Source organism: Callithrix jacchus, chromosome 6 (assembly GCF_049354715.1).
Source record: "Callithrix jacchus isolate 240 chromosome 6, calJac240_pri, whole genome shotgun sequence".
In the NCBI taxonomy this organism is placed as follows: Eukaryota; Metazoa; Chordata; class Mammalia; order Primates; family Cebidae; genus Callithrix; species Callithrix jacchus.
In genome coordinates this window covers 78,527,876-78,549,317 of record NC_133507.1, presented here as the reverse complement: position 1 = coordinate 78,549,317, position 21,442 = coordinate 78,527,876, and the positions used below count along the sequence as shown (strand labels likewise).

The 21,442-nt window shown below is 38.9% G+C and overlaps 1 protein-coding gene across 12 annotated transcripts in view; it reads right to left on the bottom strand.

The window, feature by feature from the left end:
• CACNB4 (calcium voltage-gated channel auxiliary subunit beta 4) overlaps positions 1-21,442 on the bottom strand; it is a 296,835-nt gene that overhangs the window by 25,877 nt on the left and 249,516 nt on the right. For 7 of the 12 annotated variants that reach the window (XM_002749446.8, XM_035304898.3, XM_078327789.1 and 4 more), the window contains 6 exons: positions 18,434-18,564; positions 14,936-15,012; positions 13,371-13,390; positions 13,070-13,150; positions 11,713-11,771; positions 3,277-3,386 (listed from right to left, as the gene is read on the bottom strand). In XM_002749446.8, the coding sequence (XP_002749492.1) occupies positions 3,277-3,386; positions 11,713-11,771; positions 13,070-13,150; positions 13,371-13,390; positions 14,936-15,012; positions 18,434-18,564 (478 nt within the window). The remainder of the gene's footprint in view (positions 1-3,276; positions 3,387-11,712; positions 11,772-13,069; positions 13,151-13,370; positions 13,391-14,935; positions 15,013-18,433; positions 18,565-21,442) is intronic. The other 5 variants (XM_078327794.1, XM_078327790.1, XM_078327791.1 and 2 more) reach the window with 1 other exon arrangement.

Sequence of the window (21,442 nt, the reverse complement as noted above, 5' to 3'; positions counted from 1 at the left end):
AATCATATTCCACATTTGTTAGTAATAGCATATTTGTCCCATTTTTTTCTTACATGTCAGAAACAGTTTTAAAAGAAATGTTTCTTCAGAAGGAAGTTTGGAAAATAAAGTCAATTTTTACTGTAGTAAATTTCAGTCTCAAGATGTTGGGGTATGTTCTCCATTTGCTCTTTTCATTAAATTGTCACTGGCTTATGGGAGCTCCTGGCCAGGACTATATGTGAGCAAGGCTATACAAATGTGAGTATAATATTTTTGGAAGCAGCAAAAAGACACTGATGCAAACTGGACTGCCCTGGTACAAATAGCCCTCAAGGCACTCTGAGTTTCTGTGTAAATAATTCAGAAATACCTGGGCCCTATTTACTGTGCACCAGCAATGAGGTTAAGTGTGGTTTCTGCCAGGAGCAGAGGGCAGTCACACCTACTGCTTTACCAACACAAAACTCTTAAGCAACAGGCAGTTGGGCAGAAGAGAGGTGCTCGGGCAGAATGGATGCTGCAGAAGGCCACATTAAATACTGAGGTGAGCCCCAAATTTGGGTAATATGTATACAGAATGTAATAAATACATTTTATGTGTGAGGCATATTTATCTACATAGCTCATTTTTTTTTTTTTTTAAAGAAAAAGATCTCGGCCAAACCAAACAATCTTGACTACCCAGACCGATCCTCAGAGGGGTTCCAATGAAAGTTTCCTCATAATCCTATTGTAGTCAAATAATACCCTGGGGAGTTATGGACTGTGATGCTGGAGGACCTTGATGAACACTTCTATAGACTGACCATGACTGATCTGGGCCCACCTCCCTGCAGGATCTCTGTCACAAATGATTTTCCTTATATCCAAACCTGTTCCTATTTCTCCCATGCTTCAAACACTTCAATGGCTCCCCAGGGCCAAAAGCAACGTTTTCCAAAGTGAGTACTCTAGAACCGTAATCTCATAAGACATCCTATGAGAAGAAGGTGGTTTTGTGCAAGGGATATATTGCATACTATAATAGCTTCTCTTTAGAATTTCAACATGCATTACCCTTCATATCTTCAAGGCTCTAAGAAGTGCTGCAGTGAAGAAACATGTTGGTTTAATTCATCATTTCCAAATTTATTTGACAATGGAAAACATTCTGAATGTAACAACTCTTACTATGTTGTAAAATTAACATTGCATGGGATCTATTTTGGAGGTCTCTTCAGCAAGGCACATTAGAACCCTAACATGTTGGCCTCAGTCTCTTTCAGTTCTTCTGTTCCTCTCAAATCACGACCCAACTTCTCTGTTCTAAGCATGCTATACACAAATCCACTTGTTTCTCAACAACACATTTTTGTTTACAAGTCGATGCCTTTGTACATTGTTGCCTGCCTTGAAGAACTGGCTCAAATATAACTTCTGAGAAGTCTTCTCACATGTGTCTTATCTTCTACTCTTCTTTATACCCCTAGCTCTTTGTTCATAATTCTACTGTCACAGAGTATTCTAAGTATCTGTCCCTTCTGTCTCTTTGTCCATGGGTAAGATACTGTGTGTGGGTTATAGCTGTATTTTCTAAGTCTAGCATAATGCATGGCACAGAACAAGTGTTCAATAAACATTTGATGAAGGAATCTATAAATATACATTAACAAGCACACAAATGGATCACATTGTGATTATAATATTAATAGATTACCATGAAATTAACTCCAATGGTTGTGGGTATATGACTTTACAGAGTAAAGACAAAAACCATGAGCTGAGATAGATTTTGTTTCTCCCTGTTGACACTAACTCGTCCCACCCACCCCACTGACTCTGACAATAGGTGACTAGATTGTAAGGAATGACTTCAGTGGATACCCGTGAAGCCCTTGGCAAGTGTCAATGGTTAAAGGAGTCAGACAACCTGGCTTGAGCTTTTAAGTATCTTTTAGCCTCTCATTATACATTAGAAGAAGTAATTAAAAGCCAAAGACACTATGAGGAGTTATAAAAAGGGTAAAGACAGGAGAGCAGAGAATGGATGCTTGCTTGAGAAATCGTCAATCAAACTTAATGTCCTTGTCACCCATGATATTTGACTTTAGTCATTACCTAATAGGATTCACCATCCACACTGCCACAATCAAAATACTGTGCCTTTGAGCATGTTTCCCTCTGCATGTGGAAAGCTCTAAATACAAGACTAAAGAAGGAACCACTAATCGCTGGGATCTTCCCCTCACAAGCACTGATCACTATTCTATTTGGTATGTTCAGTATTATTTCACAAAGCAACCATCCAACAAACATTTATTAGCAATTATCATGTGCCCATCCCATGTCAGGAATACACAGATAATACTTTGTAACTTCTTTACAAATTGCACAATCTTTGGCTCAAGGTCAGCAGGTTCTTAATGTGATGTTAGGGCATGGACTCTATCTTGGAAATCTTAATTTTATTTTGTTTTCTATCATCTATAGAACTAATTTCAACAGTTTAAAAAATGTAAGGCATGGAAGAGCCCTATTTGTCCTTCATAGTCAAAACAAGTTGCCCTCATAATGTGAATGTAAAGAGAATTCTAGAAGTCCTGAATCAACTACACCACCCTTGGCAATCAGGGAGACCATGACAGGCTTTCAAGATGAATGATGTGATTCACCAGCACTAGGACTCGCTTCTGTGGGTGGTGATTCCATCCTCCATGGTCCTGCTCACCTATGGCTTGATGGAGGTACTCACTTACAGCCTTCTGTTCTCCTCCATCATGGGGAATTTTAGGATGCTTTCCGACTGGTACCCCAGGAAAGACAAGTATAAAGTCCCTGTATGTTACTAATGGTAATTGCCATTTCCCCTTAAAATGTCATTCTGTATGCTAACAGCTAGCAGCAGAAGCAACATCAAGAACATCATTATCTAGCTTTTCTTCTAAAGATCTCAGAAGGCTGTACACCTTGTTTCCTTTCATGTCAGGTGTAACTCAGGTATGACAAATATCATTAGCCTCATTGAGAAGCTGAGCAAAGCGGAAATGAATGGTTTCATCTGGTTAGGCAGGAAAAGACTAGGAGAGCCTGTTGAGGATTCTTCCCACCAGACTACTAATTAGCTAATTGACTAAAACTGAGAGAGAGCAGGCTCTGGCTACTGCAAGACTCTGCTGCCCATAGCTAGCGTTCTCTTCAGGTACTCAGTGCTCCCCCATTTAGAATGGGGAACAAATTGGAAAAGACATTCACGAATGCACTGTCAGCCAGGTCTGTAAGAACAACTTGAAGAAGTACCACATTTGAACATCTTACCTAAGCTGGACCGGGTGTTCGAACGTTCAATTATTGCTCTTTTGCTGGGATTATTTAGGACAGACCTCTTAGCAAGAGAAATGTCAGCTGTCACTCTCGTTATTGATATCCTATGAATAGGAACACAGAACAGAACAAGCCAGTAAAAATGTTATGAGGCTCTCCAAGTGATTTATAACCACAGTACTTAATAACAAATTTATATACTACAGGAGAACCACAGTTTAATAGACACTGGCCACAAGTATTTTAAACAGGCTCTGGCTAGTATCAGAATGCAAGCAGAGCAGAATGGAGGAAGGTTTAAGCTATTTCACAGACAAAAAACCTACTCCAATAAAAATGTTCTTCCTCCATTATGGCCTGCCTTGCTGAATTCTCTTTATAGTACACATCATACCAGGAAGGAATCAAAACACATAAATAAACCATGCTCTTTCTGGGAAGCAGCAATAAAATTTGCCACAATTCATAGTTGATTTGCTCTTGAATAAGACCTTCAGGATACAAATGCTTTGCCTTGGCATTTCAATGATGCAGGTCAAAGCTGAGAAACCCTCTTCATTTTGATTAATAAAGACAATTAACTAGTCGGTGGCTAAATTGCATTCCTTTATAAAACACAAGTGATTCTCCACAGGCCCAAAGGGATGCTTCATTTGTAAAAATGTGAAAAAAATTGTTTTAGTTTTTTCCACAGGCATAGGATTCTTCAGCATATTTGCATATGTCTTTGAATGCATACAGCGGGCAGTCATAAGGCACCCTAGTTGAGAACAATTTGAGTATTGTGCCAGGATTTGCTAAGTTAGAAAGTATCCTGTGCTCATGCAAGAGAAGAATAAAGTAGGGCTGGGCATGATGGCTCACGCCTGTAATCCCAGCACTTTGGGAAGCCAAGGTGGGTGGATCATTAGAGGTCAGAGGTTTGAGACTAGCCTGGCCAACAAGGCAAAACTCCATCTCTACTAAAATACAAAAATTAGCTGGCTGTGGTGGTGCATGCCTGTAGTCCCAGCTACTTGGGAGGCTGAGGTGGGAAGGTCATTTGAGCCCAGAGAACGGGGGGTTCAGTGAGCCAAGATCACACCACTGAACTCCAGCCTGAAAGACAGTGAGACCCTGTCTCAAAAAAAAAAAAAAAAAAAAAGAGAGAGAAGAATAAAGCAAAAACATTGCAAATAAATGCAGAGGGGCATCTATTTGCAAATGATTTATCAAATGAGAACATCTGGAACTTAGAATTTAAAGACTATTTTAAACTGAGATTGCTCAATTTCCATTTATCTACCAGTAGAATTCAAAGTTTGCCTCTTTAAGCCAGTTACTGTCACCATCAGCCTTTCTCCATCATTATCTTCACAGCTTGGTAGAGTTTCCAGAAAGGAGACAAGGAAGATAGCACTCCTCCCCTTTTATACTCAGTTAGTACACCCATTCTCTTCTGTTTTCAAACCCTTTGGGGATTGAAGTAGGAAAGAGGGTAGAGTTATTAACAATTACTGAATCATATGTCATCTAACACCTGTCTGGGAACAACACTGCCAGCACTGTCAGGAGACTTTACCTAACTTCAGTGACCTAAAGCCTTGGGGAGAATTTAAAATAGTCCTTTCCTCAGATAGTTGGTAATCATTCTTTACAACAACAGTCTGTGCAAAAGTTCTGGTGCCATTTTGAAGCAAAGCACTGCTTGCCTGGGTCATTACATTTATAAGCTATAGGTTGTCAGGAAGTTTTCAATTCTTAAGTTTTTAGAATGTTAGACTCTAATAATTATTTGGTGCATTTTCAGATTGTCTTCTGGAGAAACAAAGAGAGTTTGTGGATACAAAGAAAACCAAGAGATTTTGCAGATCTCAGGGACTGTTCTGAGGACTAAAGGGAGGTTCGGTGGGCTCCAGCTTCACTATCCTTAGTGCCAGGAAAACACGTCTGCATTTCTGTTTCCTGCATTGGGGCTTTATATATGATTTCACTATAAAAAGCTGTTCAATTGCTAAAAGACACCGGAAAACACTGGTGTAAAACTTCTTGATTTTACGAAGAAGGAAACTGAAACACAGACAGAAAGTTACACGTGGTTAGTTGCAGCTCAGGTCTAAACCAGCCCCTGGGCATTAGGCCAGTGCCAAGTCACCTGACTCCACCATTCTCTTACAGTTCAGTGTTACAAGCCCAAATCTTACAAGCCCAACTCTCCAGATATGAGTCAAATGGTCAAGCACAGATGCACAGTCAGTCTTGGCCTTGCTCTGAGATGGTGAGGATTTAAATCAAGTTGAGGTGGGGTAAACCCACATCTGACTTTCCATTACCAATTGACCATCGCAGCTTTCAGGCACAAAGTCTCATAAGCAGCTCCTTTCCTTTCCAGAATAGGGTTTGTGTCATTTTTAAATTTAATTTAATTAAATTAATTTATTTATTGAGCTCTGTCGCCCAGGCTGGAGTGCAGTGGTGCAAACTTAGCTCACTGCAACCTCCACCTCCCAGGTTCAAGTGATCATCCTGCCTCAGCCTCTCAAGTAGCTGGGATTATAAGCATGTGCCACTACACCCAGCTAATTTTTATATGTTTACTAGAGACGGGGTTTCACCATGTTGCCAGGCTGGTCTCAAACTCCTGACCTCAGGTGATCTACCCAGCTCAGCCTCCCAAAGTACTGGGATTATAGGTGTGAGCCACCATGCCCAGCAATGTGTATTTATTTTTGTGTTTTGGGGTTTCTGGTTTACTTGCTTTAAGAATGTAGCTGCTGGGTAGAAACATACAGTCATGTTCCAGAGCTATCCAAATATATGACGAGAGACAAGTTTCTATTCTGCTTAAGCAAAAATCAGATTTTCTAGTACTCTACAAACAAGAGACTCTTGGTTCTTCAAATGTGAAGGGATTATCATCAGACACTCATTTATTTTTTTCTGAGTTATAAAAGTACTTTTACAAAGCTATTTTCAAACGCGACCAAAGTTTGAAAAGATTCAGAAAAAAACTGCTTCATATGCTCCAAAAATAGAAAAAGATGCAGACACTAAAGGGTACTTTTTCTCATTTTACTTGCTAATACAAGTTGGTTTGCTAATACAAGTTATTTATTAATAAAAACACATATGCATCAATCAGCGCTCAGAAGAAGACAGACAACCCTAGAAAACCTTCAATATGACAAAGTAGGAGTTTCTCTTTTCTGTGCAACGATGCTTACTATTATCAAAATCAGACACCAAACCCAAAATTCTTTTTTGTAAAAGACTCTCCAGAAAAGAAATCACATTCACAACTGAAAGCTATCTAGTTTATATACTTTTTTCTTTTAACTTAGAGTGGTATCCTTTCTACTTCTTTCCTTGCTATGCTGAGAGCCCCTAGTGTATTTCAGCATTCCCGTGCACCTTGTTTGATATACATCTCTAAAGAGTCCCCTTGGAAATCTTTCTGTGACTTGCTGTTGGCAGTTACTGGCCAGGAGGTAAAAGACTAATAGGAGTTTAGTCCCCCAGTAGACTGGGTGTAGCAGCAAATGTTACTGAAAACTAGCAAACATCATTCCCTATATTCAGGAAATCTGAACCCCAAATGTTGCTTATTTCTACTTTAGAATTCATCCAACTGCTGCAATCCATCATGAGTTGTGAGTGTTATTAGTTTTCTGTGGAAAGATACTCCTTTCAGTTATAACACATTCAGTCAAAAATAATGTATATCTCCATGCTGGTAACACACTAGCTGTAAGATCTGTCTATATTCTATCCTTGCTACATTCAATATGCAGCCCAAACAGCATAATAATTTTTGAAAACTTCTAGTATTAGTAGGGAAAGGTGTTCTAAAGAATGGAACAGTGCACTTTCAGGAGAAATGAAAGACACACGATGGCACCCGAGTATTTTCCTGGATATTTCTCTTGGTAGTTGCACACATCATTACATCTTTTGACCTCAGTATCCTAATCAATAAAATGGCAATAGTAGCTTTACCATAACAAACTAATGGGATTGCCGTTAAGAGCAAATAAGGTAATATATAAAGTGCATTCTTAAATATTCATAGTGTCCTCTGTTAATAAACACACATATAATGTATACAAGGTAAACAATTATTAAAGATTAAAAGACTTATATATATATATATATATCCTTATATCCTACTCTCAAAAGTGGGCAGTATACCATGACCTCTCCCATTCCCAGAGTCTGTGAAATGGGGGTGGGAGAATCAGGTCAAATACGTTGTACTCAAAACCTACTAATTTAAATATTCAAGTTGGACACTAAAGTGTTCAATTAATTATTACTGGTGTTTGAGTGGCTGTTTATGAGTCTGCATTTGAATAGTGAACAGTAGGAAGAATGCATAGGAGAATGAAATTGATTACAAAACAGAAGCTGCTGCTGTTCTTTTTCTGTTTGTTGACTGCAATTAGAAATTATCTTCATTCTCATATGGCTTGGCTGCTTGTGATAACATCAATTGTTCCCATTTCCTTTTATTAATAAATACTATCTCTTTGAGTCTCCCTAAGTTGTATGCTTAGCTTCTTTTCTTTCAAAGTATTTCTCAAGCCCTTTTTTTCCTTTACGTGTTCTTTGGCTAAAAGCATCCTTTAGCTTAATATCTTATCTGTATAGGTTACATGATGTTCATCTAAGATTTTCAGTCATGATCATATCAGTTACAAATTGTCCAATAAATGTCATAGAGTTGATCTTATCCAGTTGTCAAAAAGCCTAAAGTAACAACTTTTTGGAGGATTTGAAATGATTGGCATAGGTCAACAAACTGCAACTGGTTTGACTGCTGGCTGTTCAGCCTGTAAATGGTAGATTCAGCCAGTTGAACAAATCTCATCCAAAAAGGTGATCCCCGACTAATGTTTGTGGTGTGAAATGAAGAGAGAAGCTCTGTGCCTACTGTGTATCCACTGTGTCCTCGTCAGCACGGGAATCATTGCTGCATGTGAATATTCACATATACAGAGGGCGCTCAGGAACTATTTAGCATTGTGTTTTTCTTACATGTATTATAGTTAGGCCCCACAATAGCAGTTATACCAATAAAATTGTATAATAAGTAGCTCTAAACTGACTCAAATAATTTCTTTTCTTTTCTTTCTTTTTTTTTTTTTTTTTTTTTTTTGAGATGGAGTTTCACTCTTGCTGTCCAGGTTGGAGTGCAATGACACAATCTCAGCTCACTGCAACCCCCACCTCCCGGGTTCAAGCGATTCTCCTGCCTCAGACTCCTAGCTAGGATTATAGGCATGTGCCACCATGCCTGGCTAATTTTGTATTTTTGTAAGAGACGGGTTTCTACATGTTGGTCAGGCTGGTCTTGAACTATTGACCTCAGATGATCCACCCGCCTTGGCCTCCTGAAGTGCCTTAATCATTTCTAAGATACCAAAAAAAAAAAAAAAAAAAAAAAAAAAATCCCAAGTTTATGATTCTGCAATAGTCAAACTATTGGACTTTAACCAATTTGTTGAATTATTTTCTACTAAGATCTCAAAAGCAGATTAAAGAAGAAAGCCTCGTAGCCAATGAATCCCTTCTCTGTACTTTCTGAAAAATAATAAGACTTTCTCCTATTTTGCGTAATATACTGCATTCATAGCCCATGAAACATAGAGTAGGTTTCCATTAGAACATATTGTTTATGCTGTATCATTGTGCTAAAGCCTTCCGTGTCACTGTTCTAAGCTTGGCTGATTTCAATTAAAGACTATTTGTTGTTTTCCTCTCCTTGTATCAACTGGTAAAACATAATACAGCATAATGTTATAGCTCAATACCTAACAATATTCCCCACAAAGAAGACATGTCAGAGTCAGTGCGAAGCTACTATCGAATCTTTTCTTTCTTATCAAAGTCTCCACATACAATCAACCAATGAACTCATTATTGTTTATTCTGCTGCCTGGCCTCTTAATATTTTAAATCAAGTCCATTCTGTCACCCCTCACCCCTTTAATATCTATCTATCTTTCTCCAGCCCTGCCATATATCAGATTTCTCCAGGGCTACGTCTCTATCTTCAGCTATTACTTTTGCTGCTGCTGGGCCCTTCTTCCAGATCCTCTGCCATGTCATCAGACCCCATGAACACTTGATATTGAAATTTTCCTTCTATTTTTATTAAAACCAACTTTAATAGTATGTGTACAGTAACAGATGCAGACAATTATACTTGACTCATTACAAATCTCTGCTGTTACAGTTAAATAAATTCCCTTTTTCTGGGCCTCAGGATTGAGGAAGAATATCAGATTCTTCATTCTTGAAGGCAAACCTTTAACAACACCATTGTGTATAAGTATGTTATAGGCCAAAATAGTCTAACACAAATGTAGGCTGTCTTATGGATGGGATTTGTTCAGGCAGGGCTGTTATGGGGCCAGTGGATTTGGCACTGCTCAGAACTGCCTTAGGTAACAGCCCCACTGGTTGAACCATGTGACTCCATGTATATCTGAAGGAACTGTGCGTGTGCCACCAAGAACACAGAAGACTTGGCCCCATGCATGTTGGCTGCCTTCAATCCACAGGGACCTGCATGAGGGTTAGAATTAAGGCCAGAACATCAGAGAAGAGGACCAAGACCAACCCTATTAAGTTACAAAGTCAGAGTCCATCTGTTTCTTTGTAATGCCTTTTTAGAAAGTGAATTTGCAAAAGCCAAAACTTTCAAACAGAAGTAGGTTGTCTGATTGTGGTTGCTGGATAAGGGAGATTAGTCTAAAGGAAATTTTACATATTTTTCCAACTCCAGTGCTTTAATATGCAGGGCTTTTAATTTATTTTCTTTGAAGCTACTTCATTATCTGCCTATTTCCTTTTTAAAGACAGTGGAATAGAATAAATACATCTTTCTTATCAAGCCTTTGTCCAGTAGATGAATGTGAAAAAGGCTATTATTGGTTCAACAAATTCTGTCTCCTCTTCCTCTGGGACTGTAAGACTGTATTTCCCAGCCTCTGTTGCAATTAAGTATGACCAAATAACCAAGTTCTAATCAGTGAAATGTGAGAAATAAAGTACACTGCCTCCAGGCCCACCGAGCTGACTGGAGACATTATACCTGGGCTAAGGTTCCCAAATGACAGAGGGAAAAAACTTTCTCTCCAATTCTCCCTTCTCCCCACTCCAGCCTCCCTCCCAGCTAAGGAACACTTCCCTCAGACTGTTAAGTGAGCGATGATAAGCTTCCACTGTGTTTGAAACATTACACATTTTGGGGTCTATTCATTAAGGCAGCCTGACCTATATACTAATGTACCTAGAAGCATTCTTATTTCTTAAGCTAAAATCTCAGTTTACTTTTTTTCTATATAGTTCCAGAAACTAATGAATATTTAACCCAATTATCCAGAAATCTTTTATTTTAACAAATATATACAATTTATATTTAAAGCAATATCATGTTTATTTTTATTCTTAATATACCAATTTATTAAAATCTATCTGAAGATTTTTTACACTTTAAAATTCCATGCATTTAGCGCATTCTCATAATTTAGCAAAGAGAGAGCGTCTCAATTACTGCCTTTGAAAATAAAAAACGTGATGTTCTTCCTCAATTCTACAGTGATAAATTAGATGCATTTACCCATACTTTTTGATGTACACTATTTAAATTTTCTATATTTCTGGTAAGTCTTCAGGTTTTTTTAAATGTGGTTATTTTTACATGGACTGCTTTCTGCCTTGTGAAAGAGCTTAATATGTAGGATTGAGTCAATACAAGCTTTTTACCATTTCTCTGGAAAACACAGAAACTTTCTCTAGACATTTTTCACAAACTTAAATGATAAAATTGTTTAACGGCTAATGCCTGAGTCATATTGTTAATGGATCATAGTAAGATACATTAAAAAATAGATCAATAACAAGAATGCTTCTAATAAAAACAAGCCCACAACTATAATAAACATCCAAATAAGTACTATTCCCTATAAAATGATCACTTTGGAAGGTTTATGATATAAAGAATTCTTACTCTCTTCTTTTGAGGAAATTCAGTACTTGATATTTATATTTTCATGATACACACACACACACGCGCATGCACATGCACAATTCCCAAATATTGTCTAGCTTGACCAGCAAGCCACTATATTCATCAGAAATATATGTTTGAATCAATATTTTTTTCATAAAAACCATTTTGGTATGAAATTATTAATAACTGAGATAATAAAGACAAATAAATTAAAATAAAACAAATGGCTTATTTTTCTTCTCACAGTCCTTTTTTCCTTGAGGTCTTAATGTTATACTTCATATTTTCAGAGCTCTTTTATTATATTCTTCCCAAGAATACTGAATTAACTTTTCATTAGGGAACTTCTGAAATCTCTGGACACATAGATCTACAATTTATCATACAAGTTTCACTAAAGGAAAATAAAAATAAAAAAAATCTATATTTCTCACCTCCCATCAAACCTGTGCTTCAGGAAATCAAAGAGGGCTTTCTGCATCATGTCTGTTACCTTTGCAGAGGTGAGAAAAAAAGAATGAGGCAAACACACACACACACACAGAGAAAGAGAGAGAGAGAAGTCAAAAGTGAGAGAGAGGTGGGAGGGAAGGGCACTATGAGCCAAGACCTTATTGCAGCCAGTCATCTCCTAGGGGGAGGTTACCATGGAAGGTGCTTTTCATGCTTAACTATGTGCAGTTGCTAATTTCCACCCCTCTTGGTTCTCCTCCAGGGTGTTGAGGAACAAACCAGCAGTGTTCACCAGACCCTCTTCCCTCTTTCTTCGTTAGGGGATAGAACCGCTGCCAGGAGACAATAAGCTGGCTTTGTACACAGGTGCTGGGTATTCTTGGCACACCTGCATTGTACCTGCCTCCAGTGAGGAGCAGCTAGAGAATTGAGGCCAGCACTGGACTCAGCCGCCCTGCTGGTTTGTGCATGTTGGTGGAAATTCTCCATGCCCATGGCTGGATTTTTGTAGACTACTCTCCTGCTCATCCCTCTGACATTTCCAACTCAAAGAAAGACAAGAGAGAAAGAGAGGGAGAGAGAGCAAGGATTCTTAGATCTGCCTGAAAAAGATTCATTAATTCATTCAGCAAATGTGTACTGCGTGCCTACTATGTGCCACACATTGTCCTAGCTCAATGCGAATGGTGCCCCGGACACTGCTCACCCTCAGAGTTGAATGTCACATCTACCTATTTTTTAATCCATGCTAGCACAAGGTCAAAACAGAAACATCTGAAACGAAGTCTCTACTCTTTTTCTTGTCACAAGGTTTTGTTTAATCTCCAAAGTTCACTAATGTTTTTAGTGGCCTTTTCAAAAATGTGCCCTTTAAAATAAATAAGCAAGAAGCATTTGGTGGCACATGCCATCATCTTAAACAGCTGGCAGGGTGAGCTCTATTAGGTGCTTTAAAAGTTGGATTTGCCGGAAGATTGTTTGTCCCCTTGTGCTGTTCATTCTCTATTACTTCTAATAATAGTGAGAATGGTCAAGACAGATGAAGTCCTTTTCTTTGTATTTAATGCACAGTAAATCTTTGACCAGATCATCCTATTGTGAATATTTTCAGGAAGGTATTTATAAACAATGTAATATATAAAAGATGAGAATTGTGCAAGAAAGGAAAGAAAGGGCAAAGGGCCTCATGAGCCCTCCACAGTATCCCCTGCCTTCCCATGTTGAGCATTGGCTTCCATCAGGACCCACGTGGAAACAGACCCTGGAAGACCAAATGCCAACATGACTGTCTCCCGGGTGCTCAATCAAGAACTGAAGAGTAACAGATGATATTTGTACCTCATAACCTTTCAGTGATGGCCCCACTAACACCACCGGACGCATTGATGGCACAACATCGTAAGGAGGAATGTGCTCCGTCTGAAAAAGATGATCGACACATATGACAAGGTGAGGTTGAGCATGCCTCAGCAGCCACAACATTCATAATTCTCAGGTTGAACGACAAATGATTATCAAAGGTCCCCACCGAGGAGGCTCTTCCCTTACTTTATAGCCACTTGGGTCACTGAGATGGAACATTACAGGCATGTAGGTACAGGAACCTTAACAGTAGATTTAAAAAGGAAATACAACTTACCACTTTTTGCTTCTGTTTTGCTAAAAGACAATAACGAGAGCCATATCAAAATATGCAATCTCTGCAAATGACAGTACACGAGTTTAAGAGACTGAAGAATGTACCCATTTGTCCCTGTAATTATCTTCACCACTTTCTTATCGCCCACTCTGGAGAACCTGCTTTGTGATTTCATTCTGGACATGTCAATTTTGAAGATGTATGAAACACAGACAGCTTCCTCCCTGGTACAAACGACCTTATATCCTGATTTCTCAATGGGTGGGAGTGGGGACAGGAGTTCAGAACAACATTGGAAGTTCTGGGCCAGTCATTCACCATGGGTTGTTCTCATGCTGGATACAGCACAGTGGTGCTGGAAACAAGTTGGACAAATGCAATTTCATAAAAGGAAACAGAATAACTCTTTGGGCAAAAATGACTATCACCTCAATCACTAGTTATTTTTATATTTGTAACTTTGATAATCCATGAGATAATTCTGCAGCCCCTTGGGCATTTTTGCCTATTTTCTTTACTGGCACATTTTTTTCCTACCATGTTGCTTTTAAATTTCAAATAAATTTATAACTAGTTATTCCTCAGATAAACCTATAACCAGTTCTTCCTGTTCTTTCCTGTTTGTAATAACTAAAGTCTGCAATGTCCTGAATGTCTAACAAATGGGAACAAGGCAAAATATACTCGATCTCTGATTCAAAGTAATTCTGTGGACATCCAAGCAGGTCCAGTCTATTTGGGTACAACTCAGAAACCTGGTTGGGTTCAGTATCCTGCAGATCAGAGGGCTTCACATGCACAAGGACCCAGATACTTAGAACCATTCCAGAACCAATCCAGTTGCCTGCAGTTTTGGTAGGCCAGAATAGGGCCTTGGACTTGCCACTCCAAATTGGTAATACAACTGGAATTGGTAACCAGGGCCCTGGATGCCCTAATGCAGCCACAGTTGTGGGCCAGAATGAAATTAGCCAATAGGAGTCAGGGAATGTGGGAGAAGAAAAATTCCTGCATGAATACCTCCCCAGTATCCAGATGCACCGCAACTCCCTAGTATGCCACCACTGTCTCTTCATTATTGTTAATTCCAGGGCTCAGTTGTCTGCTGTCCAAATGGAAACAACGCCCTCCCTCGTTTGGGCCCTGCCTGAGTCTCTGCTTCAACCCTCCCAGCCCAGGCTGTACCAATACATCCTGAAGTTCCAGATGGAGACTGAAAACAGAACATTTTCTTCAGAGTCTGCAAACATTTTTTCCTTTCTGTATTGGCCCTTACCATCTTAAAGTCTGTCCATTTCTTAGGTAAAATAATGAATGTTTTGAAGATCAGTTTACACAATGGACTGGGGGGTAAATAAGATTTTTCAAAATTACATTATAATGACCTGAATTCTTAGTACCATTAGTTACTCTTTAAATCAAATCAAATTACCATAGAAAACAAATGAGAAATGAAATACTAGAGAGAAAAAATCATTTCCAAATTAGCAAAAATAGTTGCACATGTGTTCAAATATATTGGAAAGGAATACATTCTATGAAAAAGAGTTTAACTAAACTCTCACCTGTTGATGTGGGAGTTGCTCGAAACGTCCCTGATACCATTTCGCCAAGACTTGAAGAAGAATTTCCACTTGATTTCCTAGGATATAGAAAAGGAACTAAACACTCGCTCCCCCAATTCTTTGAAAATAGAACTTAAGAATACAAAGCCTTCTTTGTCCCTCACCCTATTAAATAATTCAAAACACACAAAATTCTGCTATAAAGAACTTCAAGAATCTGTCCAAATGTTTTCTTTGACCTCATTTCTAAGAGAATGTGGGGAACCAGCCGAGACCTGGAATACTTTGCAAAAACATCTCTTCTAGTTACTCAATGTGGACGTCAGGCACACTGACAGAAATGTTCTTATGAACTGTTAACCTAACGCCAGGCACCAATATGCCAGTCAGACGTTAAACACAGCTCAAAACAAGCAGTAAGGCCATTTCTTCTTACAAGATGATTATGTGGGCATCAGAGTTAAGACATGGCCATGAGAAATTGGTCACAAAAAAATATTTGCTTGAATGGAAGATCCTCAACTCTGGTCTTCTCAGGTGTGCTCTGAAAGCTTCTTTGAAGCCCCCAAACACCACTGGGAGCTGCCACCTTCCTACTTCCCCAGTGCCCCTCTCTTTTAGTCCTTAAGAGTATCGTCCCTATAGTCAGAAAAATCTGATCTCTCATCCTAGCTCCACCACTTACTAGTTGTGGTACTGTGGCACATCATAATGTCTTTGAGCCTTACGTTCCCCACCTACAGAAGGAGATGCTACAGCTCACACGGTTGGTATAAAGATCAAATAAAATGTCTGTGAGCTCTTGGCTTTACTATTGTGCCTGCTATGAGTTAAGTTTTTAATTCACAAGTATATATAGTTGGGCGGGCATGGTGGCTCACGCCTGTAATCCCAGCACTTTGGAAGAGCAAGGTGGGCGGATCACCTGGGGTTGGGAGTTTGAGATCAGCCTAGCCAAAGTGGTGAAGCCCCGTCTCTACTAAAAATACAAAAATTGCCAGGCGTGGTGGCATGCGCTCGTAATCCCAGCTATTCCAGAAGCTGAGGTATGAGAATCACTTGAACTTGGAAGACGGAGGTTGCATTGAGGCGAGATTGCACCACTGCACTCCAGCCTGGGCAATATGGCGAGAATCTGTCTCAGAAAAAAAAAAAAAAGTTTATACAGTCATGGGAGGCTTAAGAATGGGGTTATCTTCTGAGGAACGTGTCATTAGGCAATTTCATTGTTGTGTGGACACTGTAGAGCACAAACCTCGATGGCACAGCATACTCCACACCTAGGCTATATCATGTAGCCTCTTGCTCCTGGGCTATAAACCTGAGTAGAATGTTACTATACTGAACACTGTAGATGACTCTAACACAGTGGTATATCTGTATCTAAACATAGAAAATTTATAATAAAAATGTGGTATTATAATCTTATGGGACCACCATCATCTGTGTAATCATCACTGACAAAAATGTTATATGGCCCATGACTATAATATTATTATTATTAAGGAATAATAATAACAACAAAACTTTGAAAATGATAATAATTCAGTTATTTTATTCAGCAAATATTGATTGTACATCCCTGTTTTAGAAAGTAGAAATATAACAGCGGCATTGAGGAGACAAAATCCACTCCCTTACTGAGTCATATACTAACAGGACATGTCAATACAGGTTGAATATCCCTTATCCAAAATGCTTGGGAGCAGAAATGTTTTGGATTTTCACGTTTTTCAGATTTCGGAAATTTGCACTATATACTTACTACTTGAATGTCCCTAATCCGAATGTCTGAAATCTAAAATGCTCTGATGAGCATCTCCTTCAGGTATCATGTCAGTCCTTAAAAAGTTTTGAATTTTGGAGTATTGTGTATTTCAGCTTTTCAGATTATGGATGCTCAGCTTGTATGAAACAACATAAATAAGTAAATAGATAATATTGCTAAGAGTAATAAGTACAATAGAGAAAACTAAGTCAGGGAAGGGATGGGAAGTACAGGGAAGGGACGCGGGTACAATTTTGAATACAGTTGGCAGGAAAAGGGTCACTGGAAAGGTGATATCTAACACAGATATAAAGCAGATGGAGTGGTCTGGTGAAAATGTGATGAAAAGGTTCCAGCAAGAAAAAACAGTAACTGCAAAGACCCCAAGACTGGAACACATTTCTCCATGTGTTTAAGAAGGAGCATGAAAGACAAAAAGTTTAGAAAAAAAAAAAAGGATGATACAGTTTGGATCTGTGTCTCCAGAAAATCTCATGTTGAGATGTAGTCCCCAGTGTTGGAGGTGAGGCCTGGTGAGAGTGACTAGACCATGGGGGTGGTCCTTTATGAATGGTTTGGCACCATCTCCTGGTGCTATTCTTGTGATAGTGAGTGAGTTATCGCGAGATCTGATTGTTTGAAAGTGTATAGCATCTCCACCCATCTCTCTCTCTTCCTCCTGCTCTGGCCATGTAAGACACCTGCTCCCGCTTTGCCTTCTGCTACCAGTAAAATCTCCCCGAGATCTCCCCAGAAGCAGATGCTGCCATGCTTCCTGTACAGCCTGCAGAACCATGACAATTAAAGCTCTTTTCTTCATAAGTTATACAGTCTTATAGAAGTGTGAAAATGGACTAATAAAAGGGACAAAAGGGATTAATATTAATAATAGTATTGGCAAGTTATACACCAAAAAAGAATGATAATTAAAAGTGGGGTAACTATACTTTTGTGATCTCCCATTACTGTTGGAGTGGTTCTCATTTTGACAAAGGCAGGCCCCTAAAGAACGTGGGAGTTTTTTGAAATAGAAAAGCATCCAACAGAAAACAGAAGTTGAGGGTCAAGAGAAAGAACAGTTTCTATTTTAGAGCTTTCAAAAAATTATAACACATATCAAATCAATGATTAAGTGCAAGCTGCAACACAATACATGAAAGCTTAGGATGATTTGGTGTCTCTTCTTTCAAGCTATGCTTGTGTTCCTGGGACCTTTAAATACCTGCACTCTGAGATCTACATGGCTACTTCAGTAGTTCACTAGAGGATGATTCACTTGAAGCTGTCTTCAACCAAATACCAGAAGACAATAGATGCCACAAAAAAGCCTGGAGTGGAGAAGGTGCTTCTAGTCCGGGACCTACACGTACGATCACATTCTGTGCCTGCTTAAGGAAGAGTCTCCACGAGGAGCCACAATGCTGGATCAGGTCAGCTCCCACTCACTGTGTGGAGTAAGAATGCCTGAAGTGACTCTCCTAGAGGAAATCTTGGGTTCTGAGGGCTTGTTGAGGCCACAGAAAACAGTTCCTGCCGTGGAATTCACATGGTCTCCAGTGGCATCAGGCTTCAGCATGCACAGAGGGTAGAGAACTATCTGAAACTTTTTTGTGTCAATTTCAGAAACACCTCCCACACAGAGAAGTATCTTGTACTTTGAAAGCATACACCTTTGAAAATATCACCCAATTTTCTAACCAAAAAAGTGCAAAGAAAAGATGGAAACATACCCTCCATGAAAACGTCCTCTTTTTTGTTCTTGTTGAATCCGTATGTTCTCCAATCTGAGTGGACTTGGAATGAAGCCAATCTCACAGCCCTCTTTCACCAGCCTTCCTATCCACCAATCATTGTTATATTTCTGGAATTCGGAAATAAAATTGCTATCAGTAGTAATTCACTTATCTTCACATGCTGTTTATTAATCTTATGGGACAAAACAAAGTGCTATTTATATGATATATTATACTATATTTTATATAAACTATACTGTGTGTGTGTGTGTGTGTGTGTGAGTGCATATGTGTGTATATATATATGTGGTAGATTCATAGACTAAAGAAGGGTTCTGCAGACTTTTTCTGTAAAGGTCCAAGTAATTTTAGGCTTTGTAGACCATGTGGTCTCTGTTACAATAAGTTGAATCTGCTGCCTTGTGTGGAAGCAGTCGCAGACAAACATAAATAAGGGAGCATGGCTGTGTTTCAATAAAACTTTTCTTTACAAAAAAGGCAGTGATCAGACTGGAACCATGGGCTATAGTTTGTAAAACCCTGGACTAATATCCAGTCCTAACATTTGGATTATTTTGGTCTTTGTCAAGAAGCTCTAACCAATTCTTAAAGAACATATTTTCCATGGATAAATATGCGCCAGTGTAATTGGAACTCTAGAAGGCAAGATGGATATGCCTGAGATGATATAGATTTTATAGTCCATAATTTGTTAAATGCTTTCAGGTAAAAATTCCATGACACTATCTGTGGTCTACTCTCACTGGGGAAGAGCCATAATCTTTCAAATTTAGATTTGCAGATTAAGGTCCATTTTACTACTTGAAGAAAAAGAAGCCCACTCTTACAAAGTCTGAGCATATTATATATTTTTATGCAATATTTTGCAAGTAACCTCCAAACCCGCTATAGCCCAACAGTAACTCCAGAATTTCCATTTAAGTTAAGTTCCATGACATGTAAACTCAAGACGCAAGTCCATGTGAAGCCTTCAACTAGTGCGGGGTGAGAGCCTGTCAATGGGGGCTTATTTGGTGGATTGGCAAAATTGCATTTGTAACTATAAGTCTGCTGAATTATAGAGCAGAAAGCAATTTAGTTCAGTCTCCCTGCCACAAAGAAAGGTTTCAGCTAGGTCATTTCTACAAGATAGGTATCACGTCTATTGTTTATACTCTCCAGAGATGATTCTAAAAACTTCCTTTACTGTTTTTATCAGTGTTGAACAAGATAATTATCTCCTACTTTGATCCAAAACATACATATTTATAAACATGTAAATATTTTCCCAAATGTAACATTGGTATGTAGTATGTTTTGCTGAGCTCATAGAAAAGTGAAATTTATATGTGTGGGTGTGTATATCTATCTATCTATCTATCTATATCTATCTATCTATCTATATGATTCGGATACATTATGAAGGAGGAATGGAAGGTTTCATTGAATTATCACAGCATGAAGTTCTGGGTAAACTTTAAGTTATTCTGAGTAACAGCTTCCCACTCATGAGAAACATGGTATGGTAAGAATTTGGCCTCTGTTATACACACAACTTCTCCATGCATACTATATGAGTGGCATATAGTATAAGCTTGCATTCAAAGAAATGTAAATTGAGGGCTGGGCGTGGTGGTACATTCCTGTAATCCCAGTGCTTTCAGAGGCTATGGTGGAAAGATCAGTTGAAGCCAGAAGTTCAAAATCAGCCAGGGCAACAGAGCCATCTATATACACAGACACAGACACACACAGACACACACACACACACAAACACACACAAATTAGCTGGGTATAATAGTGCCATCTATACAACAGAGCCATCTATACACACACATACACACACACACACACACACACACACACACACAATTAGCTGGGTGTAATAGTGCATGCCTGCAGTCCTAACTACTTGGGAGGCTGAGGCTGAGATGGGAGGATCACTTGAGCCCGAGTTCACAACTGCAGTGAGCTGTGATTGCATCACTGCACTCCAGCCTGGAAAACAGAGCAAGACCCGGTCTCCAAAAAAAAAAAAAAAAAAGAAAAGAAATATGAATTGACCTGATATAAAATCTTGAAAAATCTAGGTCTTAACTGTTTTCCCCTATTTTCCTGTCTTTTAGTGTACCAGGCCTAAAATAATAGGTCTGTTTATTTTGGAATCAGCAAAGGGCAAAGGTACCCTTTTAGAATCTTGGGTGCATAGGTCTGGAATTTAAATTTTACTGTGGTGAGGACAAAACAGACCATGAGTCATAGTTTCCTAGGGCTTAAGTTATTTCCTGAAATGAAGTTAGCCCACTGGAACACTCATTTGTTAAATGGTACCCAAGTAACTTTAAAGGGCTTGCTGAAATGGTTGATGCATCTTCCCCAAATGTTTTCGCTTTGTTCTAGGAAACAGCTGAAGCACAGTGAGAATCTGACTCAGGATGAATGAACGTTTTTTGAGTTACTTGGGAGAAAGTCACTGTAAATTCAAGAGCTTAATTTGATCATCATTTGACTTGTGTGACAGCATAGTTGTAGCTTTTCTCTGCATTTAAGCTTTTCTTTTACTGAGAAAGTAGTTAACAGGGTGCATAATAAATGGCCTTTTAAGTGATGGATGAGAGGAAAGGCTACAACTTGATTATAAAAATGTGTTCATTTGTGTTGATGTTCTGCAAGCTCGTACCAGCTCTTTACAGAGGTCACCTTGGTGGTGTTCCAACCCTTCTCTATTTTGATTTCCCTAAAATGATTAGCACTTTCTCTTTCAAAGATGTTTTCTTATCTGATAATTTCAAAACAGGAAAATGGGCAGCTCTGGTCCACATAGGATTACCAGCTCAATGCCACACATCAAAGTGCCAGACTGAAGAACAAGCACATAGCTCAAACAGCAGCCAGGACAAATTGAGACACTGATACCATGCAGGAAAGCAATAAAATATTAGGTTGGAATGTTGGTGTGAGTGAGCATGCATGTGACATGTAAGAACGTCTCTTACCTTTTAAAGT